This window comes from Macaca fascicularis, chromosome 6 (genome assembly GCF_037993035.2).
Source record: "Macaca fascicularis isolate 582-1 chromosome 6, T2T-MFA8v1.1".
NCBI lineage: Eukaryota > Metazoa > Chordata > Mammalia > Primates > Cercopithecidae > Macaca > Macaca fascicularis.
The window spans coordinates 148,049,030-148,069,725 of NC_088380.1; the positions used below are offsets into that span (position 1 = coordinate 148,049,030).

At 40.3% G+C, this 20,696-nt stretch overlaps 1 protein-coding gene and 1 pseudogene across 2 annotated transcripts in view; one reads left to right on the plus strand and one right to left on the minus strand.

Moving 5' to 3' along the window:
* DIAPH1 (diaphanous related formin 1) overlaps window positions 1-20,696 on the minus strand; it is a 106,201-nt gene that overhangs the window by 61,603 nt on the left and 23,902 nt on the right. Inside the window, exons 2-14 of one of the 2 annotated variants that reach the window (XM_065545902.2) lie at window positions 12,959-12,985; window positions 11,776-11,931; window positions 8,847-8,948; window positions 8,199-8,329; window positions 7,920-8,006; window positions 7,025-7,088; window positions 5,443-5,582; window positions 3,794-3,902; window positions 3,222-3,332; window positions 2,934-3,052; window positions 2,181-2,297; window positions 1,471-1,586; window positions 942-1,006 (exon numbers count right to left, since the gene is read on the minus strand). In XM_065545902.2, coding sequence (XP_065401974.1) covers window positions 942-1,006; window positions 1,471-1,586; window positions 2,181-2,297; window positions 2,934-3,052; window positions 3,222-3,332; window positions 3,794-3,902; window positions 5,443-5,582; window positions 7,025-7,088; window positions 7,920-8,006; window positions 8,199-8,329; window positions 8,847-8,948; window positions 11,776-11,931; window positions 12,959-12,985 — 1,344 coding nt within the window. The remainder of the gene's footprint in view (window positions 1-941; window positions 1,007-1,470; window positions 1,587-2,180; window positions 2,298-2,933; window positions 3,053-3,221; window positions 3,333-3,793; window positions 3,903-5,442; window positions 5,583-7,024; window positions 7,089-7,919; window positions 8,007-8,198; window positions 8,330-8,846; window positions 8,949-11,775; window positions 11,932-12,958; window positions 12,986-20,696) is intronic. The other variant, XM_045394960.3, reaches the window with a different exon arrangement.
* Window positions 13,462-14,112, plus strand: LOC107129946 (ubiquitin-ribosomal protein eS31 fusion protein-like; annotated as a pseudogene).

The following is a 20,696-nucleotide window of genomic DNA, read 5'->3' on the forward strand; positions in this document are numbered from 1 at the left end:
ACTTGATCCACAGAGCTCACAAATCCAGGCCATGCTTGGGGAAGAAAGCACCATGATTCTGATCTTAAAATCAAGGTCTGGCTGTGCACGGTAGCTCACACCTGTAATCCCAGCACTTTGGGAGGCCGAGGCAGGTGGATCACCTGAGGTCAGGAGTTCGAGACCAGCCTGCCCAACATGGTGAAACCTCACCTCTACCAAAAATACAAAAATTAGCCCGGCATGATGGTGGGCGCCTGTAATCCCAGTTACTTGGGAGGCTGAGGCAGAAGAATAGCTTGAACCCGGGAGATAGAGGTTGCGGTGAGCCGAGATCACGCCACTGCACTCCAGCCTGGATGACAGAGTGAGACTTTGTCTCAAAAAAATAGAAATAAAAATGAAAATAAAACAATCAAGGTTAAAGGAGAGGGGAATCGGTTCATTTCCATAGATTCCCTATTTTTATAGTTAAAAACAAATAAGATTTTAAAGGTATTTAAATAGGACAGTCATGATAGTACAATCCCAATATTCTCTAGGATCAAAACCCTATTAACCACAATAAGAGTTCTTAACAACTGAAGAGAAAAAGATAACTCTGACATCCTCTAGTTCTACTGTTCTAAGGACCCTAGTTCCTATTGTTCTAAGCGTAAGAGGCCTAAAATGCCAAGCAAACCTGAGAGTGCCATTACTATTATATGAGTATCATCTGTCTTTCTTTTCCTGCCCAGTAGCCCAAGAACTGCGAGCCCGCCACTAGAGCTCCTCATGAAGACATCCATATCATTTTCTCCAATGACTAACCTACACTGGAAAGGTTTCCCCTGGGCACTACACTATTGGGTGCTAAACGCTTCCAAAATACCACAGAAAAAAAACTGTCTCACAGATCAGGAAAACAATAATGCTCAAAGAAAGATATACTCAAACACATGTTTTTGGTCTCTCATATGCACCTGCTTTTCCAGCTCTGCAGCTTTGGCTTCAGATTTCTCCACCTTTGTCTTATCAATCATTTGATCTGAAAAGAAGAAGAGTCAGTAAGTAAAGCTCCTAATTCTCTTGGTCTATTTATTTCATAACTAAGCCCTTCCAAAGAACAGTCTTTTTGATCATTTTTATTATCTTTCTTAATGTTCTGCACTAGACAAAGACATGAAACTTTCGGTTAAGTTCAACGTGTAATCTGAGTGTGTGGTAAGGCCACCATGCTGGGTGGCATGAAGAATGCCTATGAGTGATACTTTTGACTCTCTGAGACCACCAGGAGTTCCTGCAAAAGGTGCTGGTGTGTGTTTTATGTAAAAATAAACTAAAGACCTATAGATTCCTAGCAAAAATGCTGGTTATTAAACCTAAGAAACGACAAAAATGGAAGTATCTGGGGACTGGAAAGGTATCTTCTCTGACATTTTCACTGAAACAAGATGCAAAATGAAAGGAAGAAGCAATACCTGGGAGAGACAGATAGAAGAGTATGCTTACCAATTAATCCCTCAATCTCAATCTGGAGGTGACGGCACTTGAAGTCAGGATCAGCCCCATTCTTGTGCAGAACTATCTGGGAAATACATTCTTCAATCAACTTATAGTACTGAGGTCTACAAGAGAATAAAACAGGGTCACCAAAGGAAAATCAAAATATAATTTTCAGAAGTATTCAGGACCAAGAAAACTGCTTTGACAACTAAGAGACCTGGAAAAATTTTTGTAAAGTTAATACAAGTATCACCGCCATGCTAAGAAAACTCCTTTTTCCACATCAGCTACCCTACCCCATCTACTTCAGATAATCAAAACTTCTTGCCATCTGCTCCTAGTGCCAACACTTTCCCATCTAAAAATTTGGGTTTGATCCTTCCTGTGATGGATAGTGCTATTGCTAAATCTATACTTCTAGGAAACTAGAAAGAATTTTAAATTGCCACTTCTCTTTGCTATCATCTTCATCCTATTTACCTACTCCCCTCCAAAAACAGAAGGGCATTTCACCTTATACACTGTGACCTCTTCCATAGGGATGTCTTTGAGTTGGATTAAAGAAATAAGACAACTTCCTTTATTTCTGTGACTAATGAACCCTCATCTTGGGTCTTTTTTACTTTCTCCCTTTATAGAACAATCTTTGAATTTAAGGAACTCACTCTCTTCACTTAGGCTCGAATTCAAAACTTCCCATAAGCACACCATCTTACCTGGCCTCATAGTCATTTCGGACCAAGAGTAAGTGTTGCAGGATGGAAAGGAAGTGTGGCTCTGCCTTTGAATCCTTCACTGTGTTTAAAAGAATCTGAAAGACTTCATTAAAGTCAGTGGAAAAGGGGAATAGGCTAAGGAAAGCAAGTATGTAGAAATTATGTTTGACAGGTGGCTTATTTAACTCTTGAAAAAGCTAGGGAAAAGTAGCAAGACACTACTTCCATTCTACTGGCTGTTCTTCCTGTAAACATCACCAGAAACTTTAAGCTCTCTAAAACGTTCTTTAGTCAAGGGACCAGTGAGTTGGGTGGTACTATACACACAGAGGTTTCCTAGTAAGTAACTGGCTTGAAGATCAGGCAGTAGACAGAAACTAAGAGGTAACTGCCTCAAAGTCACTTATTGAAAATATTAACAGGTAACTAAATTACTCCCTCTGTCAGTTCAAACATCTCTAAAAGCCAGTTCTACATCTTAGTAAGCTAAGCTATCACATTCTAGAAAGCTTATAGATTTTGATGGCTTCCATGCTCAACAACCCTCAGATCACCTTTACTGATTTCCCTGGTCTATGATAAGGTAAGTAAAGCCAGCAGCAATAAAAATACATCTGCCTTATTTAATGAGAAGACACATAAGACCGATGCTCTGTTCTGAGTCATCATCTCCCAAACCATTCCACACAGGGATCAGGGAACTAAATACAATGAATGTCTCATCTGTCTTGAACCTAGTCAGTAAAAGGATATTCCATCTCCATGCGAATGTCATCCAGCCGTCCCTTCAGGTCATAGGAATCCTCTTCCCCTTGTTCATCAAACACATTTAGTTGCACTCTCATATCTTCGTTTTCAATCTCTCGAAGGTCCTATCAACAAAAGTAGAAGTTAGGGAAACCCAAAAGTATCCTCTGTGGTTAGAAACCTAAGCTTTTCAACCTGGTTTTTAATTGAAAACCAGAATTATCCCAGGGATGACTGGAGCTGTAGAGCAGGAAGGAACCAGTCTAGCCTTTCTAATGAAGTGTAATATCTTACCTGCAACACCTGATGTAGCCCCAAGCGCATCAGTTCACTTCTGATGTGAACTCGGAAGTCAAGTTCCTCAGCTGGTGTGATGAGAGCATTGATCAGCTGTAGGCATCCAACCTAAAATAAGAAAATTCAGCAGCTATGTCAATGCTAACTCCTGGAGATCAAGAATCCATTTTCTTCACATGCATTCTTAGGTCCCCAAATACAACTTGAAAGACACAGTCCAAAAACTCTAAAAATGACTTTTCTACTATAGCAATGAGACCTGGTTTGAGTACAGAACTGGAGAGCCTAAAACTCTAAATGGATTCCAAGGATTTGACAGTATGTTATTGTAGGTCTCGGTTTTCCTAGATTGTAAATATACATCATGCCTTTTTCCATCTCATAATGAGGAAAACAGTTCATTCTTTACCTTCTTAGAAAGAAGGTTCATCATTTTCCCTTCATAACAGATTCTGAAATGTACAATATATAGTTGGGAGTCACTCTATGTATTTTATTAAAAGGTCAAATGGATTTGTCTGTCCATCTTGAATTCTATTATCGGGCCCAGTTTCAGGGGCTATACATGCCTTCAATGCAATAGTGGTCCCACTTTTTAATCCATCCAGTAATGGCTGGAAACGTTCCACTTCATCCATCTCAGCTCTTTCTGTCATTGCCTCCAAAACCCTTTCATTCCTGCCCAAAAGAAAGGAAATGGAGAGAACTTTCCAGGTACTCTAACACAAATTAGTAGATTACACAGGGGCACAGACCACTTAGGAAACAGGACATTATTAGTGTTCCAGATTTCTCACATTATTATTGTCACCACTCAGTTTCCAGAAACTGATGAAAGCTAAGGACCATCTCTTCAGGGAAATGCATTCCCTACAATCCATCCCTAGGCTCCTATCCATAAATACCAAATCAAGTGCCCTGTTCCATGAAGTATAAATTGATACAACTTTTGGAGGGACATTTAACAGTACTAATCAATTTCTCATGCATGTAACATATAGTCTACTTCTAGAAATGTATCCAATATACGTGCATAAATGTGAAAGAAGATATGCACAAGGATGTTCACTGCAGTATCATTTGTAAAAACGATCACCTAGAACAGATACAGAAATCTGCTTTAAAAAATATCTGTAAGTTGGCTAGGCACGGTGGCTCACGCCTGTAATTCCAGCACTTTGGGAGGCCGAGGCAGGCAGATCACAAGGTCAGGAGTTCGAGATCAGCCTGGCCAATGTGGAGAAACCCCATCTCTACTAAAAATACAAAAATTAGCCAGGCCTGGTGGCGGACTCCTGTAGTCCCAGCTACTTGGGAGGCTGAGGCAGGAGAATCACTTGAACCCGGGAGGAAGAGCTTGCAATGAGCCGAGATCGCGCCACTGCACTCCAGCCTGGGGAACAGAGCGAGGCTCCGTCTCAAAAGAAAGAAAAAAAAAAAAAAATCTGTAAGTCCAGCAACAGGGAAATTGTTAAATAAATTATAGGCCATACATACATGTATATGGAATACTAAATAGCCACTAAAGATAATAAGGTAGATCTGTAAGTATGGACATAGAAGAAATGTCCAACATCTATTATTAAAAAGAAAGAGGTTGAAAAGAATGATTAAGCTTTCGTTAAACCAAATCCCTCTTCAATAATAAAAATCTATCCTATATATGCAGTTGGTTTTATACGCATAAGTGTCATTCCTCAGCTCTTAAGATACTATCTTTTGTGGTAGCAGATGTCTAGAATCAAGGGAATGCAATATGTTTGTCTATGCTTAGAAAACTTTCTATGAGACTATTCCATGCCATTAACAGTCATTGTCTCTGCAGAACAGGATTTGGCAAAGGGATGAGGCGGTTAAATTTTACTTTATATACTTCTATATTGTTTGAATTTTAAAAATAACATTGTGTCACTTCTGAATTTAAAAAAAAAAAAAAGAATAGTAAAAAGAAACCCTCATCCTAGACAATACAGACATTAATGGTGATATGGGAGACATTTTGCTATACCTCTGATAACCAGTGGAACATTCAGGATAGCACCCATCACTTAACAATTGTTCTTAAATGTTAAGATTCTTAGTGTTCACTTCTGGGAAGAAACACAATCTTACCTAGTATTTATGACCGACGGGATACCCAACCAACTCAATTGTCCTCTAAACTAAGAGAAAATGATAAAATTGAAAATGGAGAAGAAAAATGATTCTAGTCACATACATGTCCTCTGGCTGTGGTAGAATACAAAGAGCAGAAAGCAGCTTAGCTGCATCAATCATCATGTTGGGAACAGCAGGATCCATGGCTCTGACCAGCAGTAGGATTCCTTCTTCTGTCTCCAGCATGGTCTTGATTCCAAACTGGTAGGGCCAAGAACAAAGAAAGGAGTCTGAAAGATGATAGCATCTAACTGGGGACAAGTTTAGGGGTTGGGTTGTTATGGGTTGAATGGTGTCCTCTTAAATTCCAGTGTTGAAGTCCCAACCCCCAGTAACAAAATGTAACCTCACCTGGAAATATACTCATTGCAAATATAATTAGTCAAGCTACAATGAAGTCATACTGGGGTAGAATGGGTCCTTAATCCAATATGGCCAGTGTCCTTATAAAAGGAAGAAATTTGGATACAGATACATACAGAGGGAGAACACCATGTGATCACACAGGCAGAAATCAGGATGATGCATCTACAAGATAAGGAGTGCCAAGGATTGCCAGCAAGCTACCAGAAACTAGGAGGGGTATGGAACATATTATCACACACAGCTTCAGAAAGAACCAACCCTGCTGATACCTTGGAGTTTGAAATTCTAGCCTTTCTAGAATTGTGAGATAATAAATTTCTGTTAAGACACCTAATTTTGTGGTACACTAGAAAACTAATACAGGGGTAGAATACTTTTCCCAATATACTTAGAGATGAACATACCAAACTAATTTTCTAGGAGGTACGACAGAATTAGATGTCTTCCAAGAATAAAAGTCTTTGGTTTATATGTTTCTTGTTAATTCTCTTCCTCCTAATCCAATGGAATAAGTTAATTACAACAAAATTAAACAACGAGAGAGATTTGTCCTCAGAGGCACATGATTGTGGGCTCCCTGGGTTGAATTACTAAACAGACAAAAAGAAGATAAAAATGGAGCACCACTCTAGAAGAAAAAAGAAACAGGAAATAAAGCAAATATTGCACAAAAAGTAACTACAGGTCAGGAAATTCAAGAATTAGCAAAAGAAAGTAAAGAAAGAGAGACTGGGCACCATGGCTCACGCCTGTAATCCCAACTAATCCCAGCACTTTGGGAGGCCAAGGCAGATGGATCACAAGGTCAGGAGATCGAGACCATCCTGGCTAACACGGTGAAACCCCGTCTCTACTAAAAATAAAAAATAAAAAAATAGCCGGGCATGGTGGCGGGTGCGTGCAGTCCCAGTTACTTGGGAGGCTGACGCAGGACAATGGCATGAACCCGGGAGCTGGAGCTTGCAGTGAGCTGAGATTGAGCCACAGCACTCCAGCCTGGGTGACACAGCAAGACTCCATCTCAAAAAACAAACAAAAAAAAAGAAAGTAAAGAAAGAGAAACGACATTGAGCCTGTCCTCTGAAACAGAAGTTAGAACTGAGAAAAAAATATCCATAGAAGCATGTATACGTGGCAATGAAAAACAGTTATGATACTAAAAGAGAAAGCCAGAAGTCCTGAACCTCATATTCCTAGTTTCTCTTTCGGGTTTGCCAACAGAAGAGAAAGAACAGGCGTCCAGATGGGGTTTGGAATGAGAATGGGAAAAATCTCACCTTGTTGTTCATAAAAGCTTTCAAGCAGCGAATAATCTCATGCTTGTTCCGGCTATCGTAACTCCTGTACATAGAAGACATAATTAGTGAGGTCCCTTTATTCTCTACCCCTTTCCCATTTTAAATCTTGCAAACAAGATTCTTAGGAATAATAGCCCCATCTAGTAGATGAGTAAAATTTTAGGAAATAGCACTTTGCCCAGAAACACTGAAGAAAATAGATAACTGAAAAGGGATCTTCACCGTCAAAAAATCTGGCTGATCCTCTTGTAATCCAAGAATTAAGTATTAAATTAAAACCTTCCTTTTAACTCTCCCTAGGCTCCTAAGTGCTAAATTCTATCAGGATAACATCCCATCTATTGCTGCTTGCCTCACTACTAGAGGTTTCAAGTCTGAGAAGATATATGCAGGTCTTGGCCATGTATTATTTTGTTTCAGAAAGATTCCAGAAGTACTCTGCTTCAGGCTGGCTTCAAGGTAGCCTGAGAGAGTCCAAGGTATACCTAAAATTATTCCAATCTTGAAGAATGCCACAATACTAGTTCCAAGTATACTATAAGACTTCCAAATAGATATTACCCAGACCAGATTACAGGGCAGCACTAAATCAGATTTTATTTCCAGATTGAAAAAGAACCAGTGCTGGGAGACTAATAGTATTATATGGTATATATTAGAGTTATCCAACATGAAATTTAAGTTCCTCCTCCCTTTCCTATATCTATAATCATCATTCATCCTCTAGTCACCACTATGATAAACCCCTTCTCAGTTAAGAGTACATTCCCCTAGCCCACGACTTTACATTTAACTCTACTTTCTACTTCAGAGCAAACAGCAAAGTCCCCTGTGACTCTCCAACTTGAAGTTGCAAAGACTTGGAAATCCTCACCCAGCAGTCTCTTCTTTCTCATCATGAAGTCGTTTAAGAATGTCCAATAAGGAGGCCAAGCCTTCAGCACCAAATGTTTGCACCCAACTGTAGGGAACAGAGAAAGGCAAAGCAATATCAAATTAATAAACACTTATTTGCCAAACAAAGTTTATCCTGACAACTTTCTACTCCCAATTCAGACTATTCTCATACTTCCCCGGCTCCTTTGATCGTCAATCACCACCAGTGAAATCCAACATTCGGCTCCTACTCCTGTTACCTCCTCAGAATCCTCACCTGACGGGGTTGTTGTTAAGAGACACACGAAGGGACTCCAGGCAGCTGAGCAGAGGCATATCCCGCAAGCCTGACCTCAACTCCTGAATATACATCATGGCAGACTTAGAGCTCTCCTTCTGGCTCATGCCCTGGACAGGGGGCAGAGACAGAGATTAGTAATGGTGGACCCAGTCATAAATTAGGGACTAGCATTAGTCAATAGAGTTTATATTTTATTTTTATTTTTTATTTTTAGTAGAGACAAGGTCTTACTACGTTGCCCAGGCTGATTTCGAACTCCTGGGCTCCAGCGATCCTTCTGCCTCAGCCTCCCAAAGTGCTGAGATTATAGCAGTGAGACACCACGTCAGGCCACGTTTATCAGGGCAGATACCCATCTCGCATACCACCAAAATATGTGAGACTTAGAACTGCCTATCCCATTCCCTATATTTACATACTTCATGAAAATTTAACCAGGCAAAAAGTATGTAAGCATGGCAACTAAGTAAGAGAGTAAAAAGTGAATAGGCTTATATAATATAATGAAACCGAACTGATGCAGACATAAAATGTTACATAAAATTGGCAAAAAAAAAAAAAAAAAAACAGGTCCAAGACAAGGGCACAGTCTCCCATGTCATGGGTACCTGCCCCAGGACTCACAGCCTTGGAAGTGTACAAGTACTGGGACACCATCTCCCTCTTGATGATGATGTCCTTCTCCCTCAAAGGTTGCTGTTTCTCCTCATTCAGGTTCATATCCAGCTAGGAGAGGGAGAAAAAAGAGAAAAAACAAAATTGCCTCAAATTCCTTACAAATTTTTAGTGTTTAATATTAGTATGCTTAGTGAAGAGTTGAGCATGTAAAATGCTTATTGAGTAAATAAATCTTTTTGATCCCTAGAAATTTAAGCTATTACAGCTGATGAAAATTCCTCAAAGATAAGTTAACATTTTAGTATAAATCTCTATAGACATATACACACTCTTTCTCTAAGAAAAATGGACTCAATAAAAATGAAAGATTTATTTTGTATTATTGAAAGAAAACCACACATAATGCTTTCTGCATCAAGGATGGACCTTAAAAATCTCTTCAGACTGAAGCACTGGATGAATGGCATAATCTAAACACAAGCAAAATCAACAGCAGCAAACTCTGCACCAACTCTAGGGCGTACAAACCCATTACCAACCCAGTTAACTCAGTCCCTGTACAAACTCCTTTCCCACAAAGAAAGAATTGGAAACTCTATGATAAAGCAGAGATACCTTGACAGACATAATCTGATGTATGTTTGGGGAAAGGCTCTGTTTGATCCTTCTACATATATAACAACCATGTGTCCAAGTCTAGTACCTCGGTGGGCACAAATTTAGCCCTAATAATTCCAGAATGTTAATTGAATCGAGAAAAATATGGAGGGGGGGATGTATTCTATTTCTTCTGCAAGTAGCAAAATTAATCTGAAGTTTTTGTGACTTAATTCCTGGTGCTTTTTTTTTTTGAGACGAAGTCTCACTCTGTCACCCAGGCTTGAGTGCAATGACATAATCTTGGCTCGCTGCAACCTCCAGTTCCCAGATTCAAGTGATTCTTCTGCCTCAGCCTCCTGAGTAGCTGGGATTACAGGTGCCCGCCACCACACTCAGCTAATTTTTGTATTTTTAGTAGAGACAGGGTTTCACCATATTGGCCAGGCTGGTCTTGAACTGCTGACCTCGTGATCCACCCACCTCGGTCTCCCAAAGTGCTGGGATTACAGGTGTGAGCCATCACTGCCAGCCAGGTGCATTTTTCCTCTTACAGATAAACTGAACATAGAAGTTACAAAATGGTGGCCCTCAAGTTAAGTCAAATCCAAAGATAAAATGTTTCACTTGGCTAGCTCAACATTTTAAATCTGGGGGACCTTACATAAAAATACAGATCTCTAGTAAAACAGCTCCAATGGATGCAACCATCAAATTTCATGTTGTGGGAAACTCTACAGGTCAAACAAATGGTTTCTTCAAAAAAATTTTTTTTTTTAGTATCAATAATAAGGATAAAAGAAAAAGAGGTGCAGTGGCTCATGCCTGTAATCCCAGCACTTTGGGAGGCCGAGGCAGGCAAATCACAAGGTCAGGAGTTCGAGACTAGCCTGGCCAACATGATGAAACCCCGTCTCTATTTAAACTACAAAAATTAGCCAGGCGTGATGGTGTGCACCTGTAATCCCAGCTACTTGGGAGGCTGAGGCAGGAGCATTGCTTGAACTCGGGAGGCGGAGGTTGTAAGTCTTGCTCTGCTTGCGACAGAGCAATACTCTGTCTCAAAAAAAAAAAAAAAAAAAAAAGGAAGGGAAACCTATAGTTTAAATGAAAATTGAGAATATCAGTACAGTGGACTATATTTGGAATTGTGATTTGAACAAACTAGTGTTTGAAAAATGACCTAATTGGGGAAATTCAAATAGTGACTAGGATATTTGATGTTATTCAAGATTTATTATTTTTTTTAAATTACAGATTTCTGACTTCTTTTGAAAAATAGAAATATCTGGCACTCCTAGGCAAGTATTCCCAACTGGAATGCAACCACCTACTAGAACTGAGTTGTGGCTGGCTTTTCTAATAAAAATGCCAAAAGCCTCTCTTCAATTTGCCACATTCCCCACTTATTTTGTCATCTTCTGTCTAGCCTGCTTACCTTATTTATACTACCTGCCTGGCCCAAGAGACATTTAAACTTGCAATCCAAGGCCAAGAGATTATCCTGATAGGCCATACTCTTTACACTCTTAATGTACTTGGAATATTAAGAGACAAACTGAAAGATTCATTGAAAAATAACAACGGTAGTACCAGTTGAGTGCTTACTATGTACCAGGCCCTGTGCTAAGGATTTTAAACCTAAGCTTTTAATTAAGCTAGGCCTGCCACTAGTCTCTATTTGAATCTGAGATCACATATCCATGCAATATACAGGTCTTACGAAATCCTGTACTCATCAAAACTTTCCAAGACTTACCACTAACGGACACTCATTGAATACCCTCCTTATTCGGTGTTCCTCACTGAGGAAAACAAAGTAAGTCACATGCACATATACTTCGTTACTTAGCTGACTTCAGACACAATCTTTAAAGGTCTTCTAGCAATTTTATGTATTTTCTTTCCAGATTCACCACTAAATACAGGACCTTGAGCAAACGATATTCCATTCTCAGTTTCTCCTTTATACAGAGTTTGTTGTGAATACTTCAACACTTTATCTGCTCTGGCTTAACCCAAAGGTGGGCTCCATATTACCATCTCTGGCACACAGGGTGAGATGGTCCACTATGTCTTTGTGGCTAAAGTGTTGCTGGGCAGAAGGACATGAACAAGACAGTGATCGGATGTTTCCAAATACAGATTCCAATTTGATGAACTGGTATTTGTATATTTAGTTCCTAATTATGGGATTATAGGGTTAATATAAAAAGTTCCATGTTAAGCCTGGAATTCTTTGTAATAAAGTGCTAGTTAGGGAACTATGCACCAAAAAGAGCCCACCATGCCCATAAATTCCCAGGAAGAAGCAACATTTTGGGAATGGAAAACTTACCAGCATCTGTTCAAAGAGAACCAGAACTTGTTCATCTGAAACATCTTGCAATGACTGTGCTGTGGGATCATCCCCATATGATGCAGAAGAATTTCTATGAGCAGAATTGGGCTTTTCCTTCTCCTTCTTAATTCTCATGCTGGTAAATCTCTCCAGCTGAGAAACAGAAAAAAGCATTAGCAGTGATCCATTTTCACTTACATAACAAACCACACATCAAATTCTTTACCCCTTTAACCTCTTACACGGGCATGGTTCCTCTGGTTCACGAGCAGTTCAAGACTCTTCTGACATGAAAAGAAGAAATCAGTCTTCCTCCTATCTAACTTAGCATACTGACTCTGTACTCTCATCTATGTTCAAAGATAACAGAACCAAAGTATTAAGATTTCAAACCTCTTTACAATAGAAGAAACACTGTTCTTGATCTCCCCTACCATTTCTAAGTCTTGTAAAGTAGTACAGAACTGAAAGCCTCTCATGACAGAGTTCTATCAATAAAATGCCCTTTGTTTCCTTCTAGCTACCCAACAATAAATGTTGCTAGGACCCCAGAAGATGCCTCCCTTAAAGAGGTATTACTACAGAATTTAATAGATATAAGCCACATAGGATAAACGTGTCCTTAAAGTCAGGATTCATTCCTTTCTCTTGAATTTGTACACTCCACAGCACTTGTGTAATGTAAGTAGCAAAAGTTCAATATATATTCTTCAAAATCCCCTTTACATGACATCTCGTCAAAGAATACAATGTACCTCAGGGGTATATATGCCATCTCTCTGCCAAACAAATGCTAACAAGCCATTCCTCAAATCTCAAATACCAATGCTTACATCAAAAAGAGTCCCCAATAAGCAATAGCTTATCAGCTCTCCTCGTTAGAAAATAACAGTAATTATCTGTAAGTATTATAGAGCTTCAAGTGATATGAGTGGCATTCAGACTGCAAGTCAGTTTGGAGTTTAAAAAGCATGCCTAACTTCAGAAGATAATGAAGGTCCATGGAAATGCATGCAACGGGCCAAACACAGAGCAAAGAGTTAGGAAAAAAGCCTTGAGATACTGAGTAGAAGCCATATCACCACTATAAGTTACAGAAAGTCAAAGTTATGAAAACTGGTAAATATTATAGTGTAGGCAATGAGCTAGAACATGCACATGCTAAACAAAATGTCCTTACCTCATCTGCCATGAGCCGCTTCAGAGTCTAGGAAACAGGAAAAAGGAGGGAGAAGAAAGAAATCAGTGAAGTACAAGGAAACCTCCCAAACACCAGACGGGTTGGGGAAAAAAGGGAGAGAAGTTGAAAGGATCCAAGCTACTTTCCACAAGCTAATGATTTCTATCAAAGTATTCCTTAGCACATTCCCTCAAGTAAGGGGCAGGAAGAATTTTAAGGTCACTAACATATGACTCTTAAAAAGGAAAAAAAAAAAAAAAGAACACGACGCAGAACTGAACAGAATCCGAATCTGATGACCGATACACTTATGAGATATGCTCAACTTCATAGTAAATAAGGCAATGCGAATTAAAACCACAGTGAGATATCAATTCACACTCCCAAGACTGGAAAAAACGTTCATGTCCGTCTAGTCACAGACCAACAGGAACTCTTGGTGGTACTATAAAATGCTATAGTCACTTTGGAAAACAGTAAGGCATTATCCAGTAAAGTTAAATATGCACATGTACTACAACGCAACACATCAATTTCTATGTAACTATCCTGCTGAATTTTGCACATATGTAGTGGAAGGTGTATACCAAGAGTGTTCATAGTAACACTATGACATGTAAAACAGAAAACAATGCAAATGGTCATCAAGAGTAGGGTTTTCTGATCCGCCATCTGGATATATTGGAACCATCACCAAAACACAAATTTTCATAAAAATCCTTAAGGGGGAGGCCATCACTCTTGAGGTTGAACCCTTGGATAAAACAAAATATAAAGGCCAAAATCCAGGATAAGGAAGGAATTCCTCCTGACCAATAAAGACTGATCTTTGCTGGCAAGCAACTGGAAGGTGGATGTGCTTTGTCTGACTACAGCATTCAAAAGGATTCGACTCTTCATCTTGAGACTTTGTGGTAGGGCTAAGAAAAAGAAGTTTTACACTACTCCCAAGAAGAGTAAGCATGAGAAGAAGGTGAATCTGGCTGTCCTGAAACACCATAAGGCCAATGAGAATGGCAAAAGTAGACACCTTCGTTGGGAGTGCCCTTCAGATGGTGGTGTTACAGTGTTTATGGCCAGCCGGCCACTCTGACAGATATTATTGTGACAAAAGTTGTCTGATTTATTGCTTAAACAAACCAGAAGACAAATAATTGTGTATGAGTTAATGAAAGATGTGAACTAAAAGAGGAGAGTGGACAAATACACTGGTATATTGGTATAAGGAAAGCAATTTCACAAAGAAAGTGAATGAACTTACAGCTATTCATAAATATAATATTGAATTATTATTTCATTTACATTCAGCTTAAAAACATGTAACACTGTATTATTTGGGATGTAAAATTATTACATAAAGGAAATAATTACCATAAATGTCAAAACAGTGGTTACTTGGGGTGGGTGGGGTGGGGTGGGGTTGTGACTGGGGAAGGGGACAAAGCAGCTTCTGGGGTGTTTACAATATTCTGTGTCTTGACATGGATCACATGACTGTCTAGTTTATAATTATTCTGTACGTTTTACATTCTCTTCTGCATACATGTTATACTTTACCCCTCCTGCCCCCCAACCCCCTGCAAAAAAATAAAGTCTGAATGAGCAAGTCTGGGAAAGTGGGAATTTTTTTTCATCCTGCTTAATTTTAAACAATATTTTTTTTCATTAATGTCCTTAGAAGCGTACAGCAAACCTCTTTTTTTTTAAAAAAAAAAAGAGACAGGGTCTCCCTGTGTTGCCCAGGCTGGTCTCGAACCCCTGGGCTCAAGTGATCTCCCCACCTCTGCCTCCTGTGTAGCTGGGATTTCAGGTGCATACCACCACACTCAGTTGGTAAATGCTTCTTGAGTAACCTTCCCCAACTAATGAAAAACTAGTTCCGTTTCTGCCACAAAGCTATTTTTCCTCTTTTACAGACCAGAAAAATCTACATTATTATGTTCACGTTCCCCATATAACACAATTCAGTTCAATCCAGTGTAAACTGTGAATGTATACTTCGTCCATTTTTCACCAACCTGGTGCTTTTGTAATAAAATAAAACAAACGCCGGGCGCGGTGGCTCAAGCCTGTAATCCCAGCACTTTGGGAGGCCGAGACGGGCGGATCACGAGGTCAGGAGATTGAGACCATCCTGGCTAACACGGTGAAACCCCGTCTCTACTAAAAAAATACAAAAAAACTAGCCAGGCGAGGTGGTGGGCGCCTGTAAGTCCCAGCTACTCGGGAGGCTGAGGCAGGAGAATGGCATAAACCCGGGAGACAGAGCTTGCAGTGAGCTGAGATCCGGCCACTGCACTCCATCCTGGGCAACAGAGGGAGACTCTGTCTCAAAAAAAATAAATAAAATAAAATAAAACAAACAAGCAAACAAACTTTAACCTCCATTGTCCAGAACAGGTCAAGCTTCCACTGGCTGAGGGCTAATCACTCACCCAAACCATAAGAATCTTGCCATGAGAAAATGTCCATGGAATTTACAGTTACTTCATGTGTTCTGATTACATAGTAGAAGCAAGGCAGAAGGATGATGAGGCAGAAAGCACCACCCAAGACAACCAACAACATAGTTCCTTTTGTCACCACCCCTAAGTCCCTTGGCATACAGAAGGTGAAACAAGCACAAAAGGGATGAATGCATACAATTTGGGTTACCATAGCCAAGGTTGAACTTACCTGCTCCTAGAGCAATTGCTTCCAAAATCTTGTCCCCCAAACTCAAAGAGTTCCCTCACAACCAAGCAACAAGCAAACAACTCTAGGATGGATGTAACGCAGATAACAGAACCTGAGTCTAAAGAATGGCAGCTGAATTGTTCACAGCTGAAGCTTAAGTTAAAAAAAAAAAAAAAAGTGTTGGGGGAAACCAGCAACCTGCTCTTTCTGCCTACAGACTCTTGATTCGTCTCTCTTCCATCCATGTCTATTAGCACTACCATTATTGTCTCCTGTTTGATTTCACACCATTATTGTCTCCTGTTTGATTTACTCCAACAGCCTCCTAACTGATCTCCCTGCCTTCAGTCCCATTTGCCCCATACCACATCCATTCTGCATACTATATCCAAGAGAACTCTTTCTAAAATGCCAAGCTGTCCATGTTATTTTTCCATTTAAAAGCCTTCAATCGCTCTCCACTGCCCTATGTTAAAATCCAAATTCCTGTGCATGGCATATGACTCTCCTGGCTTTTCCCCCAGTCTCAATTTCTCAGCAAACTCTCCGCCTCAAACTCCATCTTCATCTCCAAACAGATGACACTGTCTCAATGCCCCAGACTTGCCCTAGGCTGCTGCCTCCTCAGCCTAGACTGTGCTTTCAAGGCTAACTCCAACAGGCCCTACAGAATGATCCCTCCTCTAAATGGATATGTACCTTTCCTTGTGTTTCCATAGTAATAGGCACTTGCCTGTCTCACAGCATTAAAATTGGATTGCAATTGTCTTTTGATTGTGTTTCCTCTACCCCTTTCCAGACTAAGTTGCTTGATGGCAGAGCCTGAAACTTAGTCATTATATCTCCTATGAATAAATACTATAATCTAGTGTTGCCTCCCTAAAATATCAATCCCTGGAGAAACTCTCCAAGTCTATTCCATCTCTTCATTATATCAATGAAGAGACTTAAGCCCAGCCAGGTGAAGTAAATCACTGAGGTCATATGATTAGGGGATAAGTTGGATACAGAACTCAGGCATCCAGACTCCAAAAGCCGCCATATCTTTGCATTCCCCAAATTCTTGTGCCTTTTTCCTATTCAATGTCCACTAACTCTCGCCTTTAGATAGAAAAGAACGGGAGTTTTATACATATATAAAACTTCATATATACACACTTCATATACACATATATGAAGGAAGATGCCAGTTTCCCTTGCTTTCCTAGGGCATCATCAGAAACAGATTTTATCTTAAAAAAAAAAAATTATCTGCCGGGCACGGTGCCTCACACTGTAATCCCAGAACTTTAGGAGGCCGAGGTGGGTGGATCATGAGGTCAGGAGTTTGAGACCAGCCTGACCAACATGGTGAAACCCCATCACTACTAAAAATACAAAAATTAGCCGGGTGTGGTGGTGCCTGCCTGTAATCCTAGCTACTCAGGAGGCTGAGGCAGGAGAATCGCTTGAACCTGGTAGGCAGAGGTTACAGTGAGCAGAGATCACGCCACTGCACTCCAGCCTAGGTGACAGAGCGAGACTCCATATCCAAAAAAAAAAAAGAAAAAGAAAAAAAAGAAAGAAAAAAAAAGAAAAAAAATTACCCATGTTTTAGGGTTCAATTTGGGGAAGGACAACAAACACTATGCATGAGGGAAAAAAGCTACATTTCCTGAGCTAGTCCAACAGAGGGCAGCAACAACCAGCAAAGTGAATCACAGCACAGTCAGTACAAGCAAAACTGTTTTAGAATCCAATACAACACTCAAACAGCAAGCTCAATTATTAAAATAGAAACCTGCTGCTTCAGTATATTCAGAGTGTATTGTTTACTTAGTTAATACTATGTGTATTCTTCTTACAGATTCTATGTTGGCAAACGGTTTTGTTCAGTAGTCATTTTTTAATTGTATCATTAGTTGTGTGTATTATCTGAAATGTAGAATAAGTTCCTAGATCAAGACAAAAAAAAAAAAAAAAATGAAAAAATAGGAGTTCAGGAAGATAAATGCTACAGGAGCTTTATTTATGTATTATGTCTCAGATGTCCAAGCTTCTTAAACTTAAGTCTCTAATCATCCTACCTACATCTAAATGCATCCACTTTCATTATTCTCCTGGTTTGCTGTCAATTCTCTTCTGGTCCCAAACCAAACCCTTACTCCTAGCCTGGCTGTGGTAAATATCTCACTTCTTGGCCCTTCTATTCAGTCCTCCACTAAACATTAGCACTTTTACCTGTAACTACAAATATAGATACTGAAGGAAGCATAAATACAGAATGAAATTTTTTTTAAATATCCAAATCTGGCTTATGAATCCAGATTAATAGGAACTTTCAGGTAAAGGATGTCAGACTGAACCAAAACATCTAATTTCTCTCCTTCTTGAAACCTCACTAAACCTACAGAAAAGGTGTTTTTTAGAAAGTAAGAAGTGATGCAAGGAAAGAGCCTACAAGTTTGGGAAGAAAAAAAGAGCAGCTGCAAATTTTGAAGACTAGGACTAGAAGAATTAAATCCAACAGATTACAGAAAGCTGAGTCCTAAACCGGAAAGAGCAATAACCAACCCATTACACTTAAGGATCCTCAAAAGGCTCAGGAATAATTGGCACCAGATACCTATGGAAATAGGAGTTAAAGGAGGGGGAGGCTAAAAATAAGACTGGTTGGAAGCTGTTTAAGAAGCCAGTTAGATACCTAGATCCTACCCCACCCCTCAACCATGCCATTGGGAGACTATCCTCCCTTCTTCCAGCAGAGGTCTGGAAGTTTGTTCTCAGAAGAGGGTAAAACAGAGGGTCTCTGGATTGGAGGATGCCAGGGACCCTATACTAAAAAGAAAAGTAAACCTATGCATAGTATGTACTGAGACACTCAGCATGTTTCCCCCTCTAGTCTCTTAGAGCCCTAGCAGCCTGGCCTTTCCCCTTGAGACAGAAGGTTGGAAGTGTCTTCTCTGGGGAATCAACTTAAAGCTTGTGACATAGTCCAAGTAGATCACTTCAGAGCTCCATCATCCAACACGTACCACTAGGCACATATAATTATAGAGCACTACTAAGGTGGCTAGTATAAGTGAGGAGGAATTTATTACATTTTATTTAATTTTAACAAAATTTAAATGGCAAACTTATGAAAGAAGCTCAACATCGTATGTCATCAGAGAAGTGTAAATTAAAATAAGATACCACTACATACCTACTAGAATAGCCAAAATCCTCAACACTGATAACAACAAATGCTTGCAAAGATGTGGAGCAAGAACTTTCTTTTCTTTTTTCTTTTTTTATTTTATTTTATTTTTTGAGACAGAGTCTCACTCTGTCACCAAGGCTGGAGTGCAGTGGCATGATCTCAGCTCACTGCAACCTTCGCCTCCCAGGTTCAAGCCTCCTGAGTAGCTGGGATTACAGGCGCCCGCCACCACACGTGGCTACTTTTTGTATTTTCAGTAGAGACAGGGTTTCACCATGTTGGCCAGGCTGGTCTGGAACTCCTGACCTCAAGCGATCTGCCCACCTTGGCCTCCCAAAGTGCTAGGATTTATAGGCGTGAGCCACTGCACCCAGCCAAGCAAGAACTTTCAATTCATGGCTGGTGGGAATGTAAAATGGTACAGCCACTTTGGAAGAGTTTTACAGTTTCTTATAAAATTAAACATACACTAACATAAGATCCAGCGATCATGTTCCTTGGTATTTATTTATCCAAAGGAAGTGAAAACGTATGTCCACACCAAAAACCTGAAGAGAAATATTTACAGCAGCATTATTCATAAGTTACAGCAGCATTATTCATAATTGCCAAAACCTGAAAGCAACAGACATCCTTCAGTAGGTGAACAGGTAACTAAACTGTGGCACATTCAGACAACAGAACATTATCTGTTGTCTTCGTGATAATCTTAAGGGCATATTGCTAAAAGAAAGAAGCTGATCTGAAAAGGCTACATATGGCCGGGTGTGGTGGCTCATACCTGTAAACACAGCACCCTGGGAGGCTGAGATGGGTGGGTCACTTGAGACCAGGAGGTTAAGGCCAGACTGGTCAACACGGTGAAACACCACCTCTACTAAAAATATAAAAATTAGCTCAGCATGGTGGTGGGTGCCTGTAATCCCAGATACTTGGGAGGCAGAGGTATGACAATAGCTTGAACCTAGGAGGCGGAGGTTGCAGTGAGCCAAGATCGAGCCACTGCACTCCAGCCTGGGCAACAGAGCAAGACACCGTCTCAAAAAAAGAAAAAGGCGGCCAGGTGTGGTGGCTCATGCCTGTAATCCCAGCACTTTGGGAGGCTGAGGCAGGTGGATTGCCTGAGGTCAGGAGTTTGAGACCAGCCTGGTCTCACTGGTCTCAGAGAAAAATCCCATCCCCACTGTGAAATCCCATCCCTATTAAAACTACAAAAATTAGCTGGGCATGGTGGCGGGTGCCTGTAATCCCAGCTACCTGGGAGGCTGAGGCAGGAGAATCACTTGAACCTGGGAGGCAGAGGTTGCTGTGAGCCAAGATCAAGCCATTGCACTCCAGCCTGGGCGACAAGAGCAAAACTCTGTCTCAAAAAAAAAAAGAGAGAGAAAAGAAAAAGGCTACATATTATACGTACCCAACTATATGACCTTCTAGAAAAGGCAAAACTGTGGAAAAAGTAAAGAGAACAGTGGTTGCCAAGGGTTGAGGGAGGCAGGTAGGGTAGGCAGGTTATGAATAAATAGAGCACAGAGGGTTTTTAGGGCAGCGAAAAATACTCTGTATGATACTATAGTAGATAGATACATGTCATTCAAGGATTGTACAACACTGAGTGAACCTTAATGTAAACTATGGACTTGGGTGATGCTAATGTGTTAATGCAGGCTCATCAATTGCAATAAATGTACCATGCTAGTGGGGGATGTTGACAATGGGGGAGGCCATGTGATATGGTTTGGCTCTGTGTCCCCACCCAAATCTCACCTTGAATTGTAATCCCCATAATCCCCACATGTCAAGGGCGGGACCAGGTGGAGGTAATAGGATCATGAGGGCAGTCTCCCCTATGCTGTTCTCATGATATCAAGTGAGTCTCATGAA